The sequence below is a fragment of the Pongo abelii genome, chromosome 10, assembly GCF_028885655.2.
Source record: "Pongo abelii isolate AG06213 chromosome 10, NHGRI_mPonAbe1-v2.0_pri, whole genome shotgun sequence".
Lineage (NCBI taxonomy): Eukaryota > Metazoa > Chordata > Mammalia > Primates > Hominidae > Pongo > Pongo abelii.
In genome coordinates this window covers 36,012-62,382 of record NC_071995.2, presented here as the reverse complement: position 1 = coordinate 62,382, position 26,371 = coordinate 36,012, and the positions used below count along the sequence as shown (strand labels likewise).

General features: G+C 53.1%; 2 protein-coding genes and 1 pseudogene across 2 annotated transcripts; 1 reads left to right on the top strand and 2 right to left on the bottom strand.

The window, feature by feature from the left end:
• Positions 1-665: 665 nt before the first annotated feature.
• Positions 666-8,947, bottom strand: LOC129049019 (transcription initiation factor TFIID subunit 4-like). The gene is made up of 4 exons (XM_063711964.1): positions 8,903-8,947; positions 3,423-5,228; positions 3,043-3,160; positions 666-2,171 (listed from the first exon to the last, which is right to left on the bottom strand). Exons 1-2 carry the CDS (start codon positions 8,945-8,947, stop codon positions 4,257-4,259), a joined length of 1,017 nt encoding a protein of 338 aa, XP_063568034.1. The 3' UTR covers positions 666-2,171; positions 3,043-3,160; positions 3,423-4,256.
• Positions 4,590-21,675, top strand: WASHC1 (WASH complex subunit 1). The gene is made up of 11 exons (XM_009237661.4): positions 4,590-4,755; positions 9,186-9,339; positions 17,647-17,758; positions 17,965-18,111; positions 18,289-18,425; positions 18,665-18,800; positions 18,978-19,179; positions 19,268-19,435; positions 20,112-20,264; positions 21,025-21,093; positions 21,234-21,675. Exons 2-11 carry the CDS (start codon positions 9,191-9,193, stop codon positions 21,362-21,364), a joined length of 1,404 nt encoding a protein of 467 aa, XP_009235936.1. The 5' UTR covers positions 4,590-4,755; positions 9,186-9,190; the 3' UTR covers positions 21,365-21,675.
• Positions 21,676-22,820: 1,145 nt separating this feature from the next.
• The window catches only part of LOC129049291 (ATP-dependent DNA helicase DDX11-like), a 29,699-nt pseudogene continuing 26,148 nt past the window's right edge, over positions 22,821-26,371 (bottom strand).

The window sequence follows — 26,371 nt, the reverse complement described above, 5'->3', positions numbered from 1 at the left end:
AGTTCAACCATTGTGGAAGACAGTGTGGTGATTCCTCAAGGATCTAGAACTAGAAATACCATTTGACCCAGCAACCCCATTACTGGGTATATACCCAGAGGATTATAAATCCTGCTACTATAAAGACACATGCACATGTATGTTTACTGTGGCACTATTCACAATAGCAAAGACTTTGAAACAACCCAAATGTCCATCAATGACAGACTGGGTTAAGAAAATGTGGCACATATACACCATGGGATACTATGCAGCTATTAAAAAGGATAAGTTCATGTCCTTTGCAGGGACATGGATGAAGCTGGAAACCATCATTCTGAGCAAACTATCACAAAGACAGAAAACCAAACACTGCATGTTCTCACTCACAGGTGGGAATTGAACAATGAGAACGCTTGGACATGGGGCAGAGAACATCATCCACCGGGGCCTGTCAGTGGGTGGGGGGCTGGGGGAGGGATAGCATTAGGAGAAATACCTAATGTAAATGACAAGTTGATGGGTGCAGCAAACCAACATGGCACACGCATATCTATGTATCCAACCTGCACATTATGCACATGTACCCTAGAACTTAAAGTATATTAAAAAAAAGAAAAAAAGAAAAAAAATCTTTCACCTTTTACCAAAGTGTTGGGATTATAGGTGTGAGCAACCACATCTGGTCCTTTTTTTTTTTTTTAATTAAGGTGAAATTCACATAAGTTTGACCATTTTAAAGTGAACAATCAGTGGCATTCAGTACATTCACAATGTTGTGCCAACATTATCTCTATGTAGTTCCAAAACATTTTCATCACCTCAAAATGAAACCTTGTACCCATGAAGCAGCCACTTCCCATTCTCCCCTCCCCTTAGCCCCTGGAAATCGGCTTTCTTTCTCCACGGATTTACATATTCTGTATATTTCCTATAAATGGAATTACACAATAGGTGACCTGTGTCTGGCTTCTTCCACTTAACCTAATGCTTTTGAGGTTCAGCCACATGGTGCCATGGATCAGCTCTGCGTTCCTTTTTATGACTAAGACACCACTGTATGTCCGTATCACCATTTGTGTATTCATTCATTAATCTATGGACACAGGCCTCATGTTTAAGCACTTCAAATATGTTAACTCACTGAATCCTCACCACAAAGACAGATTCAGTTATTATATATTGATAGAGTGAAAACTGAGGCACAGGTGACATGCTAGGATCACGTGGCTATGAAGCAGAATGAGGACTCCAGCCGATGCAGTCTAGTCCCAAAGGCCTTCCCTTCCTAGTAACCACTATGCTCTACTGCCTCTCAGAGAACAACCCACACGGCACAACGCGAGGGCTAAGCTGTCTGGTCTGTCTGGTGAAGCTTCAAATGCTGTTCATTTCAGATAAGGGGAGGTTCCTGGGCTGCAGAGGCTTCCTAGAGGAGGAAGACCATGCAAGGTCTAACTCAGGGCAGGTCAGGATGGTGTGAACTCACTCAGAACACAGTCACCGATGGGTGTTTATTAAAACTGGCTCTGGAACTCCCACAGGGAAGGTTCTTATCTTTGCCTGCACAACACAGAGCCCTCTGGGTAGACTGCTAGACCCAGGCCTCTTTCAAGTACATTAGAAACCTCAGCAAGATAAACTAATTTCTGTCTGGCTGCATCCGTCTATCTGTTTAGAGAGTGGGACATTTCCACCCTCCTCTCTCCAGGCATCCTTGGAAGTCTTTCCCACAAAGCAAGACATCTTGGTGAAATTTAATGCTGCAGAGGGAAGTGGTTTTCAGGAGAGGGGAGTCTGTTCCCGGAACTGTAGCAAAAAAGCTAGAGATTGAGTAGGAACATCTTAAACTAAGTCCTCAGTCTTATTTCCAGTTTTCTTCCTGTAGATCGGGGCTCAGGACACCGTGTAGCATTTTCTTCACTCCTCCACCAGGAATTCCTAAAGTCCATGCTCTTGGATCCTGGGAAATCCAGGAGGCTGGCGGATGTGGCAAGCTTCAGCAAGACTGCCTGGGACCAACCCTGCAGCCTTAATTTCCCAGGCCCACTCAGCCCAGCTGGCCAGCAAAGGCAGGCAGGGCTTCCGTGTCCACACATGAGAATGACCTGCAACTGTTCTTTGTCCAGGCTGAGGTCGAGGATTCCCATCGCAGCTCCTAGGAAATCTTTAAAATTAGGTCGGGGATGAGCCTGTCAGTAGATTAGGTAAAGAACTTTTATGAAGTTGAGGGTGAACCATCTGGAGGGTGAACTCGCTGGTGTGATTCTAAAACTGGGAGTGCTGCCTAGCAGTGCATTTGTGAGAAGACACAGCCAGGCTTGGTATATGATGTGGTGTGTGTGTATATTCACAGGCATCGTGGAGCATATACACTTTTTTTGTGTGTGTTGAAATAAACCTTACAGATTACAAAGTACTTCTTTTTTTTTTTTTTTCTGAGACAGGGTCTCTCTCTGTCGCCCAGTCTGGAGTGCAGTGGCACAATCATAGCTCACTGCAGCCTCGATCTCCCAAGCTCAAGTGATCCTCCCGCCTCAGCCTCCCATTAGCTGGGACTACAGGTGTGTGACACCATGCCTGGCTATTTTATTTTATTTTTGTAGAGATGGAATCTCACAATATTGCCCAGGCTGATTTCAAACTCTTGGGCTCAAGCAATCCTCTCGCATCAGCCTACCAAAGTGCTGGGATTACAGGCATGAGCCACCATGCCCAGCCAGATTACAAAATACTTTGACATCCTTTCTCTACAGCCCTCAAAAGGAGGCAGGGCAAGCACAATTAAATCCCATTACAAATGGGGTGACTGAAGCTCCATTCATGGCTTGCCCAGGGTCACACAAAGAATGAATGGCAGAGCCCTGAGCCTGTGTGCTTCCCTCTGTGCCAGGCTGCTTTACCCGGGCATGGGTGCACCTTGTGCATGGGACATTTCTCCTTTGTTGTGTCCTGAGTACCTTAAGACACTCAGATATTGCTCAGGTGGAGTGAGGGGAAAATGTTTTCAGGTTGTATTAGTCAAAACAAAATACCACACACTGAGTGACTTTAAAATCATACATTTATCCCTCACGGTTCTGGAGGCTTGGAAGTCCAAGTTCAAGGTGGCAGCTGGACGGGTTCCTGGTGAGGGCTCTCTTCCTGGTTTGCAGACAGCCACCTTCTCTTCGCATCCTCACTTGGTGGGAAAAGACAGAGGAGAGAAAGAGAGAGAGAGAGAAATGAGAGAGAGAGAGAGAGAGGAGTGAGACAGAGAGACAATGCTCTCTTTTCTTACCAGAACTATAATGAGGGCCCCACGACCTCATCTAACTGTAATTACCTACCAAAGGCCCATCTCCACACACCATCACATTAGGGGTTAGGGTTTCAACATAAGAATTTGGAAAGGACATAAACATTCCATCTACAACATGAGTGGAGATCCATCTCTTCCTTACCTCTGGTAAGGGGACCACATGCTGCAGCCAGTGAGACAGCGGCATGTTGTTACAACTCCATCTAACTCCCCCAGAAGAGGAGGCAGGGAAGGCGGACAAAACTGGGAGAGGGAGAGAGTATTAGGAAGAGAGTAGGGTGGCCAGAGGTAGCAAATAAAGTACAAAATGCTTAATTTTGAATCTCAGATAAACAACCAATAATGTTTTTTAGCATAAGTATGTCCCAAACGAAGCTTGGGACATATTTAGGCTAAGAAATTATTCGTTGTTTATCTAAAATTCAAACTAACTGGGCATCCTGTATTTTAATCTGGCAACCCTAAAAGGCAAGGGCCAAAAATGCCGGAGGCAAGCCAATGGATTCCAGGAGGGACTACTGCTGGACTTTGGACTGATGCTCTTTTTATATATTTAACTTTTTAAAAAAGCCTCTTTTCTTTCTTTTTACCAGCTTTTCACTAGCTTTTTAAAAATTGTGGCAAAACATACATAACCTAAAATTCACCGTCTAAACCATTTTTAAGCATACAGTTCAGTGGGATTAAGTAGATTCACACTGTTGTGCCGCCATCACTACCATTCATTTCCACCACCCTTCCATCACCCCAGCCTGAAACTCTACCCATCGAACACAAGCTGCCCAACTCCGCCTTGCTTCCCCGTTCCTGGCGACCACTGCTTCTGTCTCTGTGAATTTTGACTATTCTAGGCACTTCACAAAAGTGGACTCATACGATATCTGTACTTTTGCGTCTGGCTTCTCTATTTTATTCTTAAAGGGGGGTGGGAACTAAGCAGATCACAAGGGAGCCGCCCACAGAGGTAAAGACAAGGTCAGGTAGGCTGAGAGACGCAGGAAAGCGAGTCAAGGTGTAGGGCTGGAGGGCAGGGGCGGGCCCTGGGCCTGGGCTGGCCCCGGGGCGCACCCAGGGCGAGGGCTGCCCCGAGGAGCCGAGGCTGGCGGACAGCTTGGTCCTGAACTTGAGGGGAAGGCAGCGAGGGAACAAAGGATAGAGGTCTAGGAAGAGGGTCTGCACAGCAGAAAGCACGGGTAGGGGCGGCCTGGCGCTCGGAAGACAACGGATGGGAGCCGTGTGCACGTCGGCAGCTCGGAGTGAGCGTGAGTTCCGTGCCCAGGCCCGCGACTCCGCCCGCCAGGACAGCGCTCCGGGTCCACGGGGTCCGGGAGCCGCGCTCGGGGAGGGCGCAGCGGAGGGTAAACGGCGGCGTTAGGACCCGGAGGCGCGGGCGGACTGCGGACGGCGGGGCTAGGACCCAGCGGCTCCCGCAGAGCGGAAGCGGCGGCCGGAGCTTCCGGGAGGGCGGCTCGCAGGTGAGGAGGCGTTCGGGGCCGCGGGAAGTAGGGTCGTGGGGGCCTGGCTGGGCGAAGTGGGGGGCCCGGAGGGGCTGGAGGGAGGCGGGCGGGAGGCCCGGGACCGTTCCTGACCGAGAAGCCTGCGCCAAGCTGGTGTTCCGCGGCCGCTGCCCGGTGTCCGGCTCCACTGCGAACGCCGCCGCTGGGCCCCGACTGCCCGGGAGGCGTCTTGGGCTCGCCCCGGAGCCTCCTCCCTGGAGCCGCGCCCTGCTCCCGGCCTTGCCCGGCCCTAGCAGGGAAGCCAAGGCTTGTGGGGCGCAGGGACCCGGGCTCTGCGGGGTCCCGGTTCCGCCTCCCAAGTCCTGCGTCTTCCCGCCCCGGCCGGGTTCTGGGAAGACTCGCGCGGCTCTTCCGCAGCTGCTGCCCGCCCGGAGCGCCTGGGCCCTCGTAGGGGACCCCACTTCTCTGACACTGCGTTGGGTTCCCGGGGCCTACAGCGAGGCCTGTAACTCGAGGAGAGACCCTGGAGCGGGGTGTGGGAGAATTGTCTGCAGGAAGGGCTCCGAACACTCCAAAATTATAAACCGTGGCCCCAAAGAGGCGTGCTGTGTCTGCATTTTCCTGGGAGTGCACGGTTTACATTCTCTAAAGCAGTGCTGTCGACTAGAAATATTGTGCAATACACATGTACAAGTTTTGTCACTTAAAAAGAATTTGAAAAAGCTTCATAGATGCAAGAAAAACACCATTATTAAAGAATACTTAGGCATTTATGGAATGCATTGAAGAATTAACAAAATGGATAGGCAGGAAATATCGCAGACCTAGAATGAATTGCAGTTACCCACTGTGGAACTGAGGAGCTAGGGTTTCTCATAAACTCCCTGATAGAAGATGACTTTTGATGAAATTTTTTTTCCCCCATCAAAATCCCTGTCTTCTCAACTAGTTATTGTCTGTCCACTAAATAAGAGGTGGTCCGTCACTTCTTCAGATGAGAACTACAGGCTTTTCAAAAGATAATTGCTAATCAACCCCTTTGTGCCTGGGTTTTCTTATTTGTAAAAATAGATAGTACTACCTAACTCCAAAGTGTGTGGTGAAGACAAACAATTGGGGTGATGTATGCTAAAGTAACGAAAGTGTTGACCACACACTAGGGGCTGGTTAGTGTTAGATTCCCTTGTTGTTCCCTCAGTATCAAAAACAGATCTAATTTAGGTTTACATAAAGACAAAGTATCAAGATAAGGTGACTTACAGTTGGTACTGCTAACAAAATGTTTGGACTAAGATTTGCATTATTAATGCATGAAAACAAAACATATCAGTAAATAACAAAAAGCTTGGAATTCAGACAACAGATCCAAGTCTGGGCATGATCTCAAGCTAGTGTTTTGATGTTGAAAAAATGTTATTTGGTCTTTCTAACCCCATTTCCTTATCTAAAATTGGGGATGATGATAAATTCACTGATAATAAGAGTTAGATGAGATTCTTGAGGAGTCACAATGGTTCTAACATATGTAGGTATTATTAGCAGTCATGTTGTAGCATAAGAAAATACCGTCTGCTGAAAGAGGAACAATAAAGATTATCTACATGATCATCATTTAAAAGCTACCAGATATGGGAAGAAGGGGCCATAAAATAATAACGTTATGATGATTAATTTTGATGCTTAGATCAGAGTCCATTCTAGGATATCTCCTGCCCAAAAAGAGCAGAGACTCATTTCTTTGGAATCACAGGACGCTGAGTGAGAGGAAAGAAAAAGAAATATTTAAGTCACATATGTGATTTCTAAAAGTAAAAAGAAACATGAAATTAGTAATATATTTTTAAAATCCAGTATATCCCAAATATGGTTATTTTAGCATGTAATCAATATAAAATAATAAGATATTTTACATTCTTTTTTTCTAGTCTTTGAAATTTGGTGCATATTTTACACTTACGGCACATCTCAATTCAGACTATCCACATTTCAAGTGCTCAGTGGCTGCATGTGCCTGGTGGCTACCATATTGGACAGCACAGGTCTAAGGATTGCATTCCTGCCATAAGTCCAAACTCCTAGCTTTAATTTTAAGTGTTTTTAACAAACTGGCCTCTGTGTATCATTCTTTCTTCTAGTACTTCCCCAAGGATGATTGTACCCTCAGCACTCAAGACCGCTTGCTGTTCTGCTACACACTTTTTGTTCAAGCTGTTTCTTTTACCTGGAATGCTGTCTTTGCACCTTCTTCCTGGAACTGGTTCACTCTTGTTGCCCAGGCTGGAGTGCAATGGCGCGATCTTGGCTCACTGCAACCTCCACCTCCCCGGTTCAAGCGATTCTCCTTCCTCAGCCTCCTGAGTAGCTGGGATTACAGGCATGCACCACCACGCCCGGCTAATTTTGTATTTTTAGTAGAGATGGAGTTTCACCATGTTGGTCAGGCTGGTCTCGAACTCCTGACCTCAGGTGATCTGCCTGCCTTGGCCTCCCAAAGTGCTGGGATTACAGGCGTGAGCCACTGTGCCCGGCCGAGAGGCACACATTCTGCTAAGAGCTTTTTCCTGACTCCCCTAACTCCAAAAGGGATTTGTCACTCCTTAGCTTTGTACTCATGACTGGATTAGAATGAATTTAATTTGAGTTTAGTTGTTTTTGAGACTCTCCCTGCCTAGTGTAGTGTCTTGTTCATCTTTGTTGTGATCATGGCCTGCACCTAATAGATGATCAGTAGATGTTTGCAGACAGAAAGTAAACTGCTCATCAGGTGTATTCAGTCCCATTCTTGAACAGGCTTGCTGCCTCCTTTTTGAGGAGATTTGTGTATGTACTCTTCTTTCACGCATATGTGTGAGCAAACACACACACACTAACAAGGAATTCATCTGAAGATGTGCACAGGAAATATCTTGCATCTTTACCCCCTTTGTGATCTTACATATGGGAGAACTGAGGCAAAGAAATAAGTTAGGACAGCCAGCAAACTTGCATCAGTATAAATACAAAGAAGGGGAGGGAGGAACATGCTTGAAAGGGGTGTGGTGGTCTCAGAGGGTTAGGTTTCTCAGTTGGCCGGGCATCACCTGGCCATGCTTTAGTTATTTGATTGGAGGAAAAATAAGTGGGAGGTGAGGAGTAACTCCTGGGCCCTGATGAGTATTCAAGGCAAGTACAGGTCTGGAAAGCCTGTATGCAAAGGAGGAACTCACTGCTGGAGAAAAAGCTCAAGAGCAGATCGTGAGAAGTGCTGGCCTGACGAGGGCAGAAGGGAGGGCTGGGGAAGCCAGCAGGGGGAGCAAAGGAGTAGGCTCCAGCTGGGTGAAGATGTTGGTGCGGTACGTTATGTAAAATATACAAAGTATTATTGGGAATAACCACGTCTCAGCAGTGCTAGTTCTCAGTTTGGAGAATGGGAAATGGAAAGGATCAGATTCAGAGACGGCAGCTTACTCAAGGTCACAGCATTTTAAACCCGAATGAAATCTCCTAGGCCCTTCATGTCACACTCATCCATCTCTACCTACTTGTGTTGCAACCAAGGGCCCCACTGTAGTGCCTAGGGGAGCAGGTCTAGGGCACAGTGCCAGGCCTGATTAATGTCTTCCTTACCATTTTCCAGCGAGGGGCTGTGATTAGGCCTATTTTTAGGGGCCTGGTCCCTTAATATTCTGCCTGGTGCATCTCTTGCCAATCAAATCAGTGCCGTCTGCAGTGTGATTGCTGCTTTAGTGGCACCAGGGAGAGGAGTTAATTAAACCCAATATAAATAGACTCTGCCCTCACTTTGCAATTCCAGGAGTGTTTTTCCTTCCTGTCCTCCACCCCCACAGGCACCTCTTTCCTCTTGGCCCCCTAAGCTCTAGCCTGGGTGAGCAGGGCTGGATACTTCTATACCTAGAGTCACTAGCCACTGCCCAGTCTGTTTCAGGAGGAGGCCTCAACTTCCTCAGGGGTTAAAGTGGGAAGAACCTGTGTGTGCACATTTTTTGTGCTTTTCCAGAACTGGGTACCATTTGGCAGTTGATCAGGCAATCTCCCCCACTACCCCATTTCTACCCCTTTGTTTCCAGCCTCTTTTTCCCTCTGCAACCAAGGTTTCTTGTTTATCCAAGGTGGGGAGCTGAACTGAGACAATGTATGGAAAGGGTGCGTGGCAGGTATCAAGCACCTTGTAGGGGGTCAGAAATGTTGCACCTTCTCTGAACTCCTCCATTGACCCTACAAATTCCCCAGTCCCTGGTCCTGCCCTTTCCCTCATTCACTCAGCAGAATCCCACCTATGTGCTCCTGGCCTCCCAGCAAATGCTCTGTGCCCGACTCCCCTGTCTGTGCCGGCTGAAGCTATGTGCATAGTTGGGATGAGGGCTGTGTTGTCTCAACGCCACCCTGCCCCGTGCTGGGTGGGCGCAGGTGGTCGTGGGTGGCTCTGATGCTCCGGCTCCCACCCACAGGCACCATGACTCCTGTGAGGACGCAGCACTCCCTGGCAGGTCAGACCTATGCCGTGCCCCTCATCCAGCCAGACCTGCGGCGAGAGGAGGCCGTCCAGCAGATGGCGGATGCCCTGCAGTACCTGCAGAAGGTCTCTGGAGACATCTTCAGCAGGTGGGTGCTGCCACCCACCCCCACCTGATGAGAGGGCCGTCCCTGTCCTGGGCAATCCCAGCAACGCACCCTCTGGGAGCAGCCCCCTTGGGGAATCCTGGTCCTGGGGAACCCATCTGGCTTCCCTGTGTGGGGAGGGGCTGAAGGTGAGAGCCCAGCTTGGAAGCTTTTACTCGTGGGAGTCCGAGAGCTCACTCCCTTCCACCCCACTTAGCCTCCTGGTTTCCTGTGGTGGCGCTGCTCTCACAACTCGTGTTTTGCCTCCCATTGGAGGGCCTGTTCCTTCACGTTTTCCTGCAGCCAGCAAATATTTACCCAGTAGTGCTCGTGTGCAAGGCAGTGTGGGAATCTCTATATACCCAGCCACGGATAAGGCAACATGCCTCTGCAGCTGGAGCGCACATTCTGGCAGGAGAGAAAGACCTAAATAACCAATACATGATTAGTTCTTCAATCACAGTTGTGACAAGGTCTATTGATAATATTTTGTAATCACTAATATTCATATAGCATAAACCATGCACCACCATTGATTTGAGTGCATTAACTCACACTTCATGAGCAGGCACTGCCATCGTCTCATTTTATAGATGAGGAAACTGAGGCACAGAAAGGCTGAGAGACCTGGCCAAGTGACAGAGCCAGGATTCAAAGCCATAGATCATGGCCCCGGGTTCTGTGGGTTTTTACTGCATCTGTTCAGGGGAGATGGGGTACTGTGAGGCTCGTCATGGGAGGCCTGGCTTGGTTTCAGGTCAGGGAAGGTGGAGGTGAGGAAATGACATTTATGGTAAAGTCTGAGGGTTGAGTGGGTAGGTCAGGAAGAACATTCCAAAAGAAGCACATGAACTACAGCCTTGAGGTGGAGGACCTAAAAGGAAGCCAGCATGGCTGGAGCACGGAGTGGCCATTGAGGGAGCCGAGCTGGAGGGGTGCAGCTTCTTGTATTGGCAACGCTGACCTCGCACAGCCCTTGGGCTCCAGTGACTTCACTCAGTGTTTATCTAACATGAGTGAGTGAATGGTGTTTGCCGTTTTTTGGCAAAGGTTCCAGGGGTTGTCGGGTACACAGGTCCTGTCTTTGGCCATAAGCAACCTGAAATGAGGCTTGGTCTCCTTCCCAGGATCCCACACTGTGCCTCACGTGGTAGACCCCAGCGGGAAGTATGTGACTGCCTGACTCAGGTCCCTCTCGTGGTCCAAGTCATCCCTGCCCTGTCCATTCCCTGGTTGTCGCCAGACCTGGAGCCCCTGCTCCTTCACTTTGCAGCGTCCTCTTCTGTCACCAACTGGGAACCTACCTCTTCCTGAAAGTCCTCCCCCACTGACTCACCGGCTTGCCCCAAGCTTGTCAAGAATGTCCCAGTAACTAGGGGGCACGCACTGAAGTGACTGAGGGGTTACCTTGGAGTTGATGCCTTGGCTCAGATCCAGCTCCCCTGTTTTCTTCCTCTGTAACCGTGAACAACCCAGCCCCTCTAAGCCTCAGTGTTCTCATTTGTGAAGTTGTGGTAATAATGGTAGCTTCCTGGCAGAATTATTGTAAAGATTAAATTAATCAAAACATGCAAAGGAATGGAACAGTGCCTGGCACTTAGGAAGCCTTCAGGAAATGCCAGCTCTTCCCTGTTGATAATCTTGACTCGTACACTGCCTTTGGTTGCCGTTCATGAACCTGCCACCAATAGTAACAGAAAGTGCTGGATGCACCTTTTGTGCTTATTGTTGTGCTAAATGTGCCCAAGGGATGCCTAGGGAAGAGGATGCAGGTCTTTAAGAGCCATCAGCTCCAGATTATGGCCACCCCATGTCCAGCACTTAGAATGGAGGCCAAAACCATTCCCTCAGAAATTGTGTTTCCTCGCCAAGATGGGGACTGCATGGTTGCCCTTCTCTGAGGGCAGCCCTGGATTTTTGGCATCTTTCCTTTCCTGTCCTGGTACTTGGCACCTTGTAGACAGTTGCATGTCCCCTGCCCAGGGATGGGATGAGGAGAGGAGAGGGCAGGAAGGCATTTCCTGGGTAGTGGAGTGCTGCGTTCATTGAGTGTGGGTTCTCCAAGCTGCTGGCACAGCCCAGGGAGGGCCGGATGCCTCTCAGGAGCCTTGGGCCTGAGTCCTGGCTCCCTCACTCCTTGGTTCCAGGTCACTGCATCTGTCTCTCCACCATGTGCTCCACCTAGTGCTGGACCTTAAGAGATACCAATTATGTGGCTGACACTGTCCTAGAGGCTGGAATGGGAACACATAGGGCGAGATTGATTGTTAATTGCTAGCATGAACTGTGTGGGCTTCTCAGGGTCTAGAGTGGAGAGAAATTGGTAAGAATTGATGGCACGCCTGTCAGAACTCCCCCAAACCAAACTAAGCAAAAATTAACCAATCAGTAGAGCAGCCTTCGGAGTAAGGGCTAAAATGATGTCCTCAGGTCCTGGTTTTGCTTTCCTACCATGTCAGTTTGCTTCTTTGGGTCTGGCTGCATTCCCAGACAGGTGGCAAGGTGACGTGAGACAGGGTCAGGTCCAGCAGGAAAGAATGCTCTCCCGTGTCCCCACTTCCTCCAGAAGCCACACTCACCCATCCCACCTGGCTTGGTCCTCGTGTCTGTCCCAGAATCCATTATTGGGGCCAGGGGACTATGACACACCACTTGGCTTAGACTGAGGAGCTCTGTGGGCAGCCCCACCTGAAGCTCTGGGACTAAGCATGCGAGAGAGATGGATTCCCCAAGGGAAATGGGGCCATTGCTTGAGTAAAAAGGAAATAGTTGCTGAAGAGGAAAACCACGTGCCCACTCCACATAGGGCAGACTCCTGGAAGAGGGGGCAGGGTTAGGGAGGTGGATGTGCAGGTCGCCCTGGTGGGGTCTGGAAATGGGGGCCGCAGGCTTGGAGAGAAGCCTCAGTGTGGCTTGGAACGTGGTGTGTGGTGGTCTAGGCTGGCCTGCACAGGGGTGGAGGGGGTGCTTCTGCATGGGAAGCGCAGACAGCCCTGCCTCTCCTTGCACTCAGCTCTCGGGGCGTGAGAGGCTGACTTTCCATGAGCCTGTGGGCCAGGCCTCTTTGGATGGTGCTGAGGGAGCTTTGCCCTGGTTCCTTTGTGTCCCCACGGTGCCACGGGGGGCTCCATGGCAGGGTGTGGGGCAAGGCAGTGAATGAAGAGTTGGGATGAGTGAGTTAGGGCCCACGGAGTACTCAAGACAGGACTTCACGTTGGTTATTCAGGAGTGTTAGGGAGCTGTGATTGGATTTTGAGCAGGGCAGGGATAGAACAGAAGAGTTTGGGGAAGGTTCCTCAGGCATCCGTCACGGAAGGGACAAGAAGGGAGAGAGAGTGGATGCCAGGGACACCCAGAAGCTGTTATTGTAGTCAGGATGTGACAGGGATGAGGCTACAGACAGGGGACTTGCAAACAGGGAGGGCAGGGTGAGACATTCAGAGGAAACAACGACAGGAAATGGTGACAGATAGGGAACGAGGATGAAGGAAAGGGAGAGTCAGTGATGACTGGCAGTGGAGTTGGGAGCACCGCCACCTCTCCTCCTCCACTTTCCCCTCCTGTAGAACTGGACAAGCAAGTGGGCTTTTCATTGTTCATGGGCTTTTTTGGTGGGGATGTGACCAGCTTTGAATCCCTCCCCTTAAACGCGCTCCTCCTGCTTAGAAACCTCCTACACAGAAGAGACAAGGGCAGAGGAGAGCCTCTCTCCCCACCACCCCATCTCAGGCCCCAGCACAGCCCGGCCTCTGGCCTCACTGGCGTCTGTGCCCAGTGACGCAGGCAGGTGAGCTCCTGGCAAATTAGCATTCCAGGCTGTGCTCTCTTCTCCTGCTCTGCTGCAGCCGGGAGTGTGCAGAGACTGGAGGGGATGACAAGCACCTCCCAGGCTGTCTTCAGCTGTGCCCTCCAGCCCCTCCCTGCCCCCTCTTTCTGCCCCTCCATCTGCCCCCTCTTCACCTGGGAGAAGTCAGGCCCCCAAAATAACGGGCCAGATATGTCACCTGCTTCCCGTGACGTAGATGACAAGGCAGGAGGGAGTTGGGATGGCACAGGGAAGAGGAAGGAACAGACTCTGTGTGGAAGTTTGGATGCTGTCATCTGCCATTGCCTGTCAGCCCCTGCCCAACCTCTTCCCCCAAGAGGCAGTGCCACTGCCCAGCACCTTCCCCCTGGGAAGGGTGATTTTCTCTGCGAAGCTCTTGGTCCTTTCCTCCATCTCTTTCTTTTTCCTTTTCCCCACGTCTTCCTTTCTTCTCCCCTTCCTCCTTTCCCCTTTCCCCTTTCCCCTTTCCCCTTGTCCTCGCTTCCTCCATCCCTCCTTCTCCCTTGTTCTCTCTACTGATTGACACCTGGTGGCCCCGAAGGTTACACATTGCACTAGATCACTGCATAATTAGCAAGTCATTCTTAATCATCCCAGAGTGGAGAAGATAAAGGTGAAGGCAAGAGCCCAGGTTCAGGGTCTGCTTCCCTGGGGTCACGACAGAGGCAGGGGAGGAGAAGCAGTGAATGTGAATCTGGGTCAGGAGTGGGTGCTCCCTGCTTCTTCCTCCCCAGCAGCCTCTAGGGGGACTGGTATGCTGATGTTGATGGGCCATGATCTTCTCACCTTCACAGTAATCCCATGATGTAGAAGGGACCATTCCTGTTTTTCAGTGGAAGAAGCTGAGGCAAAGACCAGTTAGTGACCTCACCAGGGTCACACTGCTGCTAAACAGATGTGAAACCCAGGCCTGTGGGATGTTGTGGTTATTGGTACTCATTTCGTACTTCCCCAGAAGCCCTGAGTCCCTTTGAGTGTGGATGTGTGTCGTCTGATTCGTCTTTGACTCCCACGGCCCCAGCACTGTGCTCTACAAATGGGATGCACTCAATTTATTGAACAGTGAGGGGTGGAGGGGGGAGAAGGAAAGCAAGGGATGCTTGGAGATGGTCCCCTCCAGGGCAGATAGAGGAAGATGGACCCTTAGTGAGACCACGCGCCGAACAGGCTGGGTGAGCCACTTCCATCCCTGATGTGCACAGAGGCAGCTTCCTCTCTAGTGCTGGGCGAGCGTGCCATAGGGTCTGGCTTCAGCACTGAGCTTGTAAACTGACCTACCTTGAAGTAGGCCACCAAGCCAAGGGTTTCTGGACCAGGAATGACAGACAAATGGCTCTCATGGCACCATTCCCCCACCCGCAGGGTGGACATTGTTCAACGGCGGCCTGGCCCCAGTGAGGCCTACGGGCCTTCCTGACACAGCCTTCCAGACCATCCTGCTAGTCCATGGAGATAGCAGATATGCTGCAAGCTTTCTGATCCTGAGTCGGCACCATAGCCTGTGACTGTAAGAGAATAGACTGTCCGGGGGCTTTGTCAACAAGCACGATGTTCCTTAGTCTCATGGGCTCTTGGCTAAGGAAAGAGCCCCAGGATCATGTCTTCTACCTCCACCTTAGACAGGATTTGCCCTTGGGGCACCCCTGGAAGGCGCTTGTGAGCTGGAACCTAATTGCTCTGCAAAGTGATGCAGTTGTTTATGAGAATTTTTTTTTTTAACAGAACAGAGAGATCTGTTTCCTTGCAACTCTGCCCACTCTTCCTGATATAAGTTTACTCACTTCTCCACCTGACAGCCCTTTTGATATTTTTGATATTTGAGGGGAATGATCATATTCTCAAAGTCTTCTGATCTTTAGCCAGAACATCCTTCAGTTACCTTCATATGTCGGGAGTTTCTCACTCATCACCATCCTCATCACCCTCCTTGAGATGTTTGCTCATTTGTCACTTTCTGTTCAGCCAGTGGCTGTTACACGTCAGGCCCCATCCCAGGTGCTAGAGACATAGCAGTGAATGAGGCAGACTTTGCAGTCTGCAGGGGAGTTCAGAGTCCTGTTACTGTGTGGATCCAGTTTAAAGGGATGTAACTGTGGCTGAGACTGGTGCCTGGCATGGATTTGTTCATGAGTCCAGGGCTCTGTTTTCTGTGGTGCCTCCAAGAGAGTGCATGGTCCCTGCTGATTGAAAGATGGATGAAGGTCAGAAGAGGGACGGGGAGCTGTGTGCCCTAAGATCTCATTGCCTTTTTATGCTGATTAACATGCTTTTAGCCCCTACTGAGCTTATAGTTAACAGAAGTTTCCAGGTCTTTCTTCACCTGAACTGTGTCTAAGACAAGTTCCCTCCACCTTCTATATTTATACACTTGATTTTTAAAACCTAAATGTTGGGCTTCAATTTGTTCCTTGTAAATTTCATCTTGGTGATTGCAGTCTACTCTCTGGCCTTTAAAAATTGTCTGAGCCTTGATTCGATCATGAAACCAGTTTACCCTTCCGCTATGTGCTGGCCCCAGTTTTCTAACCAGGTGTTGAATGAACTGGATGGACTCTGCCAGATCCCTCCGTGCAAGGCTGGAATCAGTCCATTGTCCAACTGTGCCCTTTGGGGCTGTGGTTCATTTGGCTCTGATTTTTCCTATGTGTTCTCTCCTCCAACCCCCATAGCTCCATCTTGTCTACAAGATTTTGTTAGAAGCCATCAAAATCCTGGTGACTGGAGATGCACTGTGCCGCACGTTTTCCCCGGGCACAGCAGGCTGATAATCCTGTTACAAAGAGAAATGCTGTGCATTTCGAGCAGTGCTGGCCCTTTTCTAAGTGCTTACAAATTCTCTGTTTAATAATCCATTCCAGAAATTTTCCAGGGCTCATTGTTGAGCTTGGTGTTTGCAACTTTGAGTGATCAGCCCTTCTGTCCTTTGTGGGAGCACCAGGACAGAGCAGCCTTTGTCCCTCCCCAGTCTCAGTTCCCTCCCACTGCCCCTGTGGACCTCGAATGCAGAGCTTATGCAACTACTGAACGTCTTGTCAGCACCCAAGGCAGAATGAGGCTGCCTTGGCAACTAGGGTAAATTAAAACAGCTTGTGCTGGAGGACCCTTTACAGCAGATGAAGGCCTCTCCCCAGCCAGAAAAGATGGAGCACACGCTGGGTGGTGGCCCCGCTTCCTCACTGGAAGGAGATGGTGCTCTTCTTTTTTCTTTCTGAATTGTGGCCACCTTCATACCAGTCTGTCATGGAACACTTAAGCTGCTTGGGTGCCTGCTGGTACTCCCAGCCCTGCCATGCCTAAGCCCCCTGCACACAAGGAGCCAGGAGTAATCAGGGCAGACCCATTAGGGCACGGGGACCCCTGGATTGTGAAATTGGCTCTCTGGGGGCCAAGGCCTTCTAAAGTTGGTGGAAGTGGCTTTGGCTTATTGGGTCCAATTCTAGGCCATTCATTCCAACCTTTAGAGACATCCCAGCGTTCCCTAGCCCAGAGTCTGCAACCCCTCCACCATCCCACATCCTCCTCCTACCTTTCCTCATGAGCCCCAGTTGCACCTCTGCCTTTTCATCCCTGTGCATCACACAGGCTCGCTCGTGCCAGGTGAGTGCGGAGGCTGCTCTCAATGTGGAGTGTGGCCCTGTGGGCAAGGGCTGGGCTCTTGGAGGTAGGGGAGCTACAGGGGCGACTGGGAGGAGGATGTTGTGTTACACACACATCAGAGTTAACTTTGCAGTGAGAGTGGCCTTGCTGTGGCCAAAGAACATGGAAAAGCATGAGGGGTTATGTGCCTTAAAGCATCAGGCACTTGGGCCTCGGGCACCAGGAGCCAGCCGCAGGGATGTCTGGGGAAATGGCGTTCCATGAGATGCAAGCACACAAGAATGCACTCGGCACATCTGGGGAACAGCAGGGCAGCTGATATCACTGGGCCCACCCAGCACCAGGGAGGATGGAAGCAGGTGAGGATCTAGACCACACAGAGGTGGTGGTCGGGACTCAGGGTTTGCTCAGTGATCCGTTCACTATGTGCAGGGGCAGTTCCCTGTCTGAATTTAGGTGACGACACTCAGGTCCAGCCTTGCCAGTCTCAGCCTCCGGTCTCCATTCCCCCTCTGCAGAGGCCACTTTATCTGCTGCACGTGATCATGAGGGGTTGTGAAATGCCCCATCAATAGCCATGTGTGCATGTGTAAATACCATCCTCTGTGCGCCCTGGAGGCTGTCCTTCAGATAGCATGTACAGGTGCCAGCACAGGGCCTGTCCCTACTGAGAGTGCAGGGAACTCAGTACCGTCAACTCCTCGACCCTGCAGGTCAGATTACCCTTGTAGAGGCCCCTGGATGGCACCAAGATCGGCCCTGGCAAGCAGGTGACCCTGACTTAAGAGCCCTTGCCTGAGGGCCTGGCCTGGCAGGTCTGCTGTTAGGAGCAGGAGGTGTGCTGGGGGTGGGGAGCAGCCCAGCCTCTGTGATCTTCTCCATGGCAGGATCTCCCAGCGGGTAGAGCAGAGCCGGAGCCAGGTGCAGGCCATTGGAGAGAAGGTCTCCTTGGCCCAGGCCAAGATTGAGAAGATCAAGGGCAGCAAGAAGGCCATCAAGGTAGTCCCCATGCCCCTGTGTCCTGAGGCTACTGGGCAGTCCCTCCATTTCCCCGTGCCTCTGAGGCTGCCCAGTCTCTGCCCTGCTGCCCACCTGTACCTTGGGCTTTCTTCTCGCCCAGGCTCCCAACTCCACCCTCTCCTGCCAAGCAATCCTAGCCCTCGGAGCCTCTTGGGGGCCCCTCAGACTTGTCCCTGTGTCCACAGGTGTTCTCCAGTGCCAAGTACCCTGCTCCGGAGCGCCTGCAGGAATATGGCTCCATCTTCACAGGCGCCCAGGACCCTGGCCTGCAGAGACGCCCCCGCCACAGGATCCAGAGCAAGCACCGCCCCCTGGACGAGCGGGCCCTGCAGGTCTGCTGGCCACGCACATAACTTAGCCTGTCACACACCAGGAGGACTGGATACTGGGGAGGAGCCGGGGCCACCATAGGGTTCTGTCCCCCAGAGGAGGCTGACTGGGATGGGGTGGCAGCTGATTAGGCCCAGCACTAAATATTTACCATCCCTTGGCCATCCTGGCCCTCCCAGGAGAAGCTGAAGTACTTTCCTGTGTGCGTGAGCACCAAGCCGGAGCCCGAGGATGATGCAGAAGAGGGACTTGGGGGTCTTCCCAGCAACATCAGCTCTGTCAGCTCCTTGCTGCTCTTCAACACCACCGAGAACCTGTATGGCCATAAGGCAGGGCCGAGGGGTGTGGGCGGGAGGCCCGGCCTGGCTTAGTGGGGACCCAGGGCATCAGACACAGGTACAGCACATAGGCCAGGAGCCAGGGGGTGACTGGGGTGGCTTGGCTCGGGAGGCCTGGGACCCCACAGTGCACACTGTGCCCCTGATGATGTGGGAGAGGAACATGGGCTCAGGACAGCAGGTGTCAGCTTGCCTGACCCCCATGTCGCCCCTGTAGGTACAAGAAGTATGTCTTCCTGGACCCCTTGGCTGGTGCTGTAACAAAGACCCATGTGATGCTGGGGGCAGAGACAGAGGAGAAGCTGTTTGATGCCCCCTTGTCCATCAGCAAGAGAGAGCAGCTGGAACAGCAGGTGGGAGGGGCGGGACAGAGGTGGGGACAGGTGCAGTGGCCCAGGGCCTTGCCAGAGCTCCTCTCCAGGCAAGGCTATTGAGCCCCTTATTCCACCCATGGGGGGTGCACACAAGGTCTTGTTGGCTGCCCCTGCAGGTCCCTGTCACCTCTCACATGTCCCTGCCTAATCTTGCAGGTCCCAGAAAACTACTTCTATGTGCCAGACCTGGGCCAGGTGCCTGAGATTGATGTGCCATCCTACCTGCCTGACCTGCCCGGCATTGCCAACGACCTCATGTACAGTGCTGACCTGGGCCCCGGCATTGCCCCCTCTGCCCCTGGCACCATTCCAGAACTGCCCACCTTCCACACTGAGGTAGCCGAGCCTCTTAAGGCAGGTGAGCTGGGTTCTGGGATGGGAGCTGGGCTAGGGACCTCCCTGCTCACACACCTTCTGACCTAGACACCCCACACTTTGTGTTTCAGACCTACAAGATGGGGTACTAACAGCACCCCCACCACCCCCACCGCCCCCACCACCTCCCCCAGCTCCTGAGGTGCTGGCCAGTGCACCCCTACTCCCACCCTCAACCGCGGCCCCTGTAGGCCAAGGCGCCAGGCAGGACGACAGCAGCAGCAGCGCGTCTCCTTCAGGTGGGAGCAGCTCTTTGAGGCCACCTCATTTCTGGTGTGCTCAGTGCACTCGGGTGGATTTTCTGTGGGTTTGTTAAGTGGTCAGAAATTCTCAATTTTCTGAATAGTTCCCATTTCAAATATCTTGTTCTACTTGGTTCATAAAATAGTGGTTTTCAAACTGTAGAGCTGTGGAATTCTCACCTCTAGGGCAGAGGGAGCCTGAACTAGTGAGGCTCTGGGTTCCCTGTTCCTAATTAAACCAAAGGGAAGAAGGGGTCTAATAACAAACCACAGCAACACATTTTTCAGTGTCCCTGAAATTACAACATTTCAGCTTTACTGTTGTATCTCCCAGTCTAACCCTAGCATCCAGAAGTGGCACAAAACCCCTCTGCTGGCTCATGTGTGCAACTGAGACTGTCAGAGCATGGCTAGCTCAGGGGTCCAGCTCTGCAGGGTGGGGGCTAGAGAGGGAGCAGGGAGTGTCTGCATACAGGATGCCTGCGCTCAGGTGGTTGCAGAAGTCAGTGCCCAGGCCCCACACAGTCTCGAAAGGTCTGGTCTCCCCAGCACGGGGCTTATCATTTGAGGGGAGGTGCCTTCCCTCCCAGCAGGCTCTTGGACACAATAAGCTTCCCCAGCCCTGCCTGAGCAGCCTTTCCTCCTTGCCCCGTTCCCCACCTCCCGGCTCCAGTCCAGGGAGCTCCCAGGGAAGTGGTCGACCCCTCTGGTGGCCGGGCCACTCTGCTAGAGTCCATCCGCCAAGCTGGGGGCATCGGCAAGGCCAAGCTGCGCAGCGTGAAGGAGCGAAAGCTGGAGAAGAAGAAGCAGAAGGAGCAGGAGCAAGGTGAGCGGGCCCTGGAGCCTGCGGTCGGAGGGCCTTGGGCAAGATCGCCTCCTCCCCTCCAGCCCTGAGTCCACTGGGTGCTTTCTGCCCACCCCCTGCTCCTGCCAGCCGGCCCCTGCTTCCCCTAGGGCACATGCTGGAAGCCCTGGGCTGCCACCAGAGGTCCTCAGCCCGCCTGCCTGGGTCATGGCTCCTTCCTGGTTTGGGAGCCATAGTGGAGCTTTCCTCTCCAAGCTCACCCAGCTCAAGCTGTGACAAGGAGAATCTTCTTTGACTGCCAAGAGCAGTCCAAGGCAATGGTCAGCCACTGCAGCCTCCTGAGATATTTTTAGAGACTGGACCTGAGGCCTCTTGAGGCTACTGATGATGCCTGCTGTGAACGCAGACACTGGTGTGATGCGATGCCTGCACGTGCAGCGGCAGTGCCCTAGGCACTATGGTTTTGAGCTTGTACCCAGCGCTGCTTTTGCCTTGCTCTGTGACCCCAGGCAAGCTGCCTCACCTCTCTGGGCCAGTTTCCCCATCGTGCAGTGGTGCTGCACACCCTGGCCCTGTCCCCGAGGTGGCTGGGAGGTGGCTCCTCAAACAGCCGCTTTCTCATCAGTGCCCAGTGCTGGGTCGGGGATCGACTGAGGCTCTGAGCTCACTGGGAAACACAGTGGCCTTGGAGGGCTGGGGAGTGTCATGGGGGTGGGGACAGGGAGCCACGGGTCACATGTGACTGAACTCTTCACCCCAGTCTGTGGCTTTCTCGTTGCAGTGAGAGCCACGAGCCAAGGTGGGGACTTGATGTCGGATCTCTTCAACAAGCTGGTCATGAGGCGCAAAGGTAGGAGGCAGGACCACTGCCCGCCCTGGGCCGGCACGTTGTAATTCTCTCCTGCCTTTTTCTTCCTGTATTTAAGTCTCCGGGGGCTGGGGGAGCCAGGGTTTCCCACCAACCACCCTCACTCAGCCTTTTCCCTCCAGGCATCTCTGGGAAAGGACCTGGGGCTGGTGAGGGGCCTGGAGGAGCCTTTGCCCGCGTGTCAGACTCCATCCCTCCTCTGCCGCCACCGCAGCAGCCACAGGCAGAGGACGAGGACGACTGGGAATCCTAGGGGGCTCCATGACACCTTCCTCCCCCAGACTCAGACTTGGGCCGTTGCTCTGACATGGACACAGCCAGGACAAGCTGCTCAGACCTGCTTCCCTGGGAGGGGGTGGTGATGGAACCAGCACTATGCGGAGACCAGCTTCAAGGAGCGGAAGGCTGGCCTGAGGCCACACAGCTGGGGCGGGGACTTCTGTCTGCCTGTGCTCCATGGGGGGACGGCTCCACCCAGCCTGCACCAGTGTGTTCTTCTCTTCTCTAAAGAGGCTTCCAGAGAAAATGGCACACAAATCAATAAAGAACTGAGCTGAGCAGAAACCAACAGTGTGCTTTTAATAAAGGACCTCTAGCTGTGCAGGATGCAAATGTCTCGGGGTCAGTGACTTGCCTCCTGCCCCTGTTGGTCTCTAGGCAGTGGGGGCAGAAGATCCCAGCTGACCTGTTTCTCTGGGGTGAGAGGGAGGAGAGAAGTGCAGTCAGCAGGGGCAGCTGTTGCAGATGGGAGGAATAGTCTCCCACAAAAAAGGTTTCAGTGACAGACACGGGGTCTCTAAAAATAGTCATGCTGAGAGCCTGATGGCCCTTGGCACAACTGCTGGTGTTGGGGTAGAAGATGTCTTGGAGTTTGCTCAAGTGGTTGAGAGGGAGGGAGGTGCCATCAACTTGGAGGAACTGGCACCAAGCCAGGGAGATACAAATCCAGGCAGGGCTGTGGGGCAGGTTAGGGAGCAGGGCTGCAGCAGTGACTCGGGAAGAAGGTGGGGGAGGTGACAAGCCCCTGGGCAGGGGCCCTGTGGCCATGGGGATCTCTTTAAATTGAGACTAGAGGGTGACTAGTCCAGGGCAGCTAACTTCATTTGCTACAGAAAGGGCAGAAGCAGGTGGGTCTGCTCCGTCTCACCTCTAAGAAGCTGGGCAGGACAGAAATGGCAGCCTCCTGCAGAGGCCCAGTGAGAAGCCTGGCCCTGGGCCCCGCAGGATGGAAGACAGATTGGATTCCACAGAGGGGAGCTGACCTGGGAAGACCTCTAGGATGGCCAGGACCCACCATTTCTTTGGGATTCCCGTTTTCTCCAATGGGCACTAATGCCTGTGCCTGGGTCCTGGCAACGCTCTGGACTCCACACTCTCCTGGGTTTCACCTTTGTAGCAGGATCCCTGCAGACCAGGCCCCTGACAAACACCGTCTCCAGCGGGCAGAGGAAAGGAAGGGCGCAGCGCCAGGCAGCGGTGCAGCTGCCCGTCAGGAAGAGGCCGACTTCTGGTGAAACTGGGCAGACAAAAGGCAGTGAGAAATGCGATCTTGGGGTGGTGGAGGCTCTCGGGAAAGGAAAAGGCAGGACTGAACTTCCACACAGCAGCAGTGGCAGAACCAAAGGTGGCTTTGACCTCCACAAGGGCTCAGATCCAGGCCAACAGCTTGGCCAGGACAGGGTGCCGGGTGTATCACTGGTCCAGGAGCACTATGCTGGCAGAATCCCTTTGGTGCCTGATGGCCCTGCCTTCGTGGGAACAGAGGCAAAGGCTTTCGGTCACAGCTGCCTCCCCAACAGTGCATCCCCCTCCCCTTCCTCAGCCTCAGGTAGGAGACAGGGCAGGCAGCCACCCTTTCCTCTTCTCCCCTTCTCCAGCCCCTGTCTGTCCACCCAGCTGGAGGCAGCCAGGCTTGCCTATGGACTGGTTGACAGCCTTCATGCACAGGTTCTCCACCGGAGCCTTTCTTGGGGGCCCCTGGCCTGGGGCTCTGAGCTGGGAGTGAAGGGGATGACTCATGCGGACTATTTCCTGCTTGTAGCTCTCCCTGGGAAGAGACTCTGCCAGGCCTTGGAGCCAGACCAGGAGGCTTCGTAGGCCACCGCAAGCAGCAGGGCTCCAGATGACATCACAGGGAAGATCGAGGGTGTGGAGGGGCTACCCAAGCCTCCCGAGGAGACAGGAGACGCTGGCCCAGCACAGCCCTAGGGGCGACGCCACTCCCACTTGCCGCCTACTCTCCTCTCACCCTCTGCAACACTGGGGACACTCACAAGAGTGTGATCCAAGTAGGCCGTCTTTTTCTGCAGCTCTGGAGACCTGATATTGGGGAAGGGCATGCCTGCCATCACCACACACCTGGGGGGAGACAGGAGCCTGGGGCCGGTGGACGTCAGGAGCTCCTGGGTCGTCACCCACACATCACCAGCTGCTCCGTTCTACCATTTCCTCAGCCCTCTGGGCTGTGCCTGTGGCTCTGCCCCTCCCCTCTCTGCACCTACCACCCGGAGAGGGCTTGTTCAGCTCAGAGATCCCACCTAGGCCAATCCACTGGGTTCTGCTACAGCGATGGCCTGCCTGATCTTCCACCTGCTCTCCCAGGGCCAAAGCCAGAGCTGCTGAGCCCCTCCCTCCAGCTGGCTGGTTTGAGCAGTCACAGCCCGGCTTTGGGCTCTGATGGCAGCAGACGGCAGGTAGGGGTCCAGCTGCTGGAGTGAGGACCGGCCGCGTATCACAGCCAAGGAGATGAGCAGAAGCACTACTTACTGGCCTAGGTTGTCAGAGAAGTTGATCCTCTCACTCATCTTTCCTCCAGTCACAGAGAGGAGCAGGGCCTCCGTCACTCGGCCTGTCTCCTGGCCACAGCCCCAGAGGTGCTGAGCAAAATCTTGGATGTCACTCACAATGTTTCCAGCCGCCGCCCCACCAAGCTCTCGGGCCCAAGCCTCAGAGTTATGCCCGCACCTGAATGCACCTGGAATACGACAGTGGTACCTGCTCCACCTGGTGTGCGCTCTTGGGTTCCTGGAATATGTGGAGGCAGAGGACATCTCCCAGAGATGGGTTCAGGGTGCTGTGTCTTGGATCTGCGGGTGGCTTTGTGTTTCCCGGCTGGGGGACTGGAGAGCCTTGCAGTGAGGGGCTTTGAGGAAACCCTCTGTAGTCAGGGACTGGGAGCGGTGGGGATGACAAGCTAGAAGCCTGTCCTGACTTGATGAGCACAAGAGCTCCCTGGAGGACTCGGTGGCACTGTCCTTATGAGTGGGAGGGCCGGCTGACAGGCCACTCACCTTTCTGGTGGCCCAGGCGGCCCAGGCTGCCCTTCTCCCAGTGGGCATGGACCTGGTGCAGGTACTCGTAGGATGGGAATAAACAGACCAACTCTCCGGGAACCACACTGTACAGGTTACAGAGGAGGCCACCCACCTTGTCCATCTAAGGAAGGAAGAGAGGGAGCCCCCATGGAGCAAACCCCGCAAATGGCGTCTTAACCTTGAGGCTCCAAACTGAGGAGAGAGACCCATGGCATGACTGCAGCTGTGGGGAGGACTTGGCTGCCCTGGGTGGGAGCACAGGGTGGAAGGTGCCACCTCCCACCAAACACACCCAGCTGCTGCTGCTGACTGTGGCTTTCTGACACACATCACAGCACTAGTGTCCTGGGGTGCCTTCCTGTTGCCCTGGCACTGAGTCTTCCCTTCTTCACTCCAGGGTCCTGATGGGCTACGTGATGACAGTCAGGCGCTGCACACCCCAGGCACGCCACAGGAGATGGCCCCCAAGTCCCTCATCCTTGCCTATAGCAGGAGAGGATATAACCAAAGAGCAAGAGAGCCAAAGGGAATGAGCAGCTTTCTCATGCGTGGCATCCTCAGGGGATGCCTGGAGGTTTTAAGAAAATTTAGCGCCTAAGCGGTGAGGGGCGGGGAAGCTCAGACTTTCCCCCATAAGCATCTAGATCGATACCGCTCGTCCTGTGCAGCTCTGTAGCAGGTGTCCCAGTGCAATTTCCCAAACACCTGAAAACACTCAGGTATTGCCAGAGCACCCCTGCCCCAGAAAACCCCCTCCTGTGTGAGCCCAGGTTGTGGCAGGGTGAGCTGGCTGGGACTGACCATCTCAGGCAGCTCTCTTTTCTGGAACGTGAATTCCAGGGGCTGGTTGGAGATCCCACTGCAGATGACAAGGGGCATGATGTTGTCTGGAGGGATCACGTGATCCAGTGAGACCCAGGGAGGGGCCGGAAACTGGAGATGCAGGTGTGCTCCAAGGCACGGTGCAGGAAGGGCATTCCTCACCCTATCTTACAGTGTAGGAGCAGCGATGGACAGCACTCACCCACCTGCCATCACCACAGTCGCAACGGGCAGCGGGCAGCAGGGAGCAGAGCAGGAGAGCCTGGGTGAGCGCATGAAGGGTGAGGCTCCCTTCTCGGGATCTTCTCTGCCCCGTGCCTGGTTGTGGTATGAGGTTACATGCAGACAACAGGGGCCAGAATATGAACACTGGCCCCTCCCACTCTGGGCATGGCTGCTCTCCACAGGAAAACTCCACTCCAGTGCTCAGCTTCCACCCTGGCACAGGCCAGCAGTTGCTGGAAGTCAGACACCTGCAGAGCAAGACCACAGCATCAAGACCCTGTGACCTCCCAAAGGCCCGGTGGAAAGGACACGGGAAGTCCGGGCTAAGAGACAGCAAATACACATGAACAGAAAGAACAGGTCAAAGAAAAGGCTGACGGCAAGTTAACAAAAAGAAAAATGGTGAACGATACCCGGTGCTGGCGATCTCGTTTAAACTACGTGCAGGAACAGCAAAGGAAATCCGGCAAATTTGCACAGTCGTTCTCAACCCTGGCCATGCAGCAAAATCATCAGTGGAAATTTAAAAAAATACACATGGCCAGGCGCAGCCCAAACCACTAAGAAGAATCTCCAGGACTTCACCTGTTAGATGGGCAAAAATCCAAAAGTAAACACTTTGTGGAGAAACAGGCATTCCTAGACATTGCTGGTGGGATACGGAACAGTACAATTCTGGTGGTAATCAGTTACAAATTAAACATATTTATTTTATACTTTTAAACCCAGGAATCTCATATTTAGGAGTCTACTGAGACCAAACAGCATATGCTCCGGGTGTTTCCCCATAATCACGTTCCTGCCTCTCCAGAGGGTACTGGCTGAGTGAGCTCCGCTACATCCGCCCGTTGGAGAACCAGGCAGCCCACTAGAGGAGCAATGGCCTGGGCAGCTGACTA

What these genes read in the sequence shown, in the direction of transcription:
- LOC129049019 (XM_063711964.1), bottom strand. Translation starts at nt 8,947, where the DNA reads ATGGAGGAGTTCAGAGAAGGTGCAACATTTCTGACCCCCTACAAG. An exon ending in CATTTCTGACCCCCTACAAG is followed by an intron (nt 5,229 to 8,902) that starts GTGCTTGATACC and finishes GCCTCGCTGTAG; the next exon opens with GCCCCGGGAACCCAACGCAG.
- WASHC1 (XM_009237661.4), top strand. Translation starts at nt 9,191, where the DNA reads ATGACTCCTGTGAGGACGCAGCACTCCCTGGCAGGTCAGACCTATGCC. An exon ending in CAGCAGCGCGTCTCCTTCAG is followed by an intron (nt 19,436 to 20,111) that starts GTGGGAGCAGCT and finishes TCCCGGCTCCAG; the next exon opens with TCCAGGGAGCTCCCAGGGAA. An exon ending in GCTGGTCATGAGGCGCAAAG is followed by an intron (nt 21,094 to 21,233) that starts GTAGGAGGCAGG and finishes TTTTCCCTCCAG; the next exon opens with GCATCTCTGGGAAAGGACCT.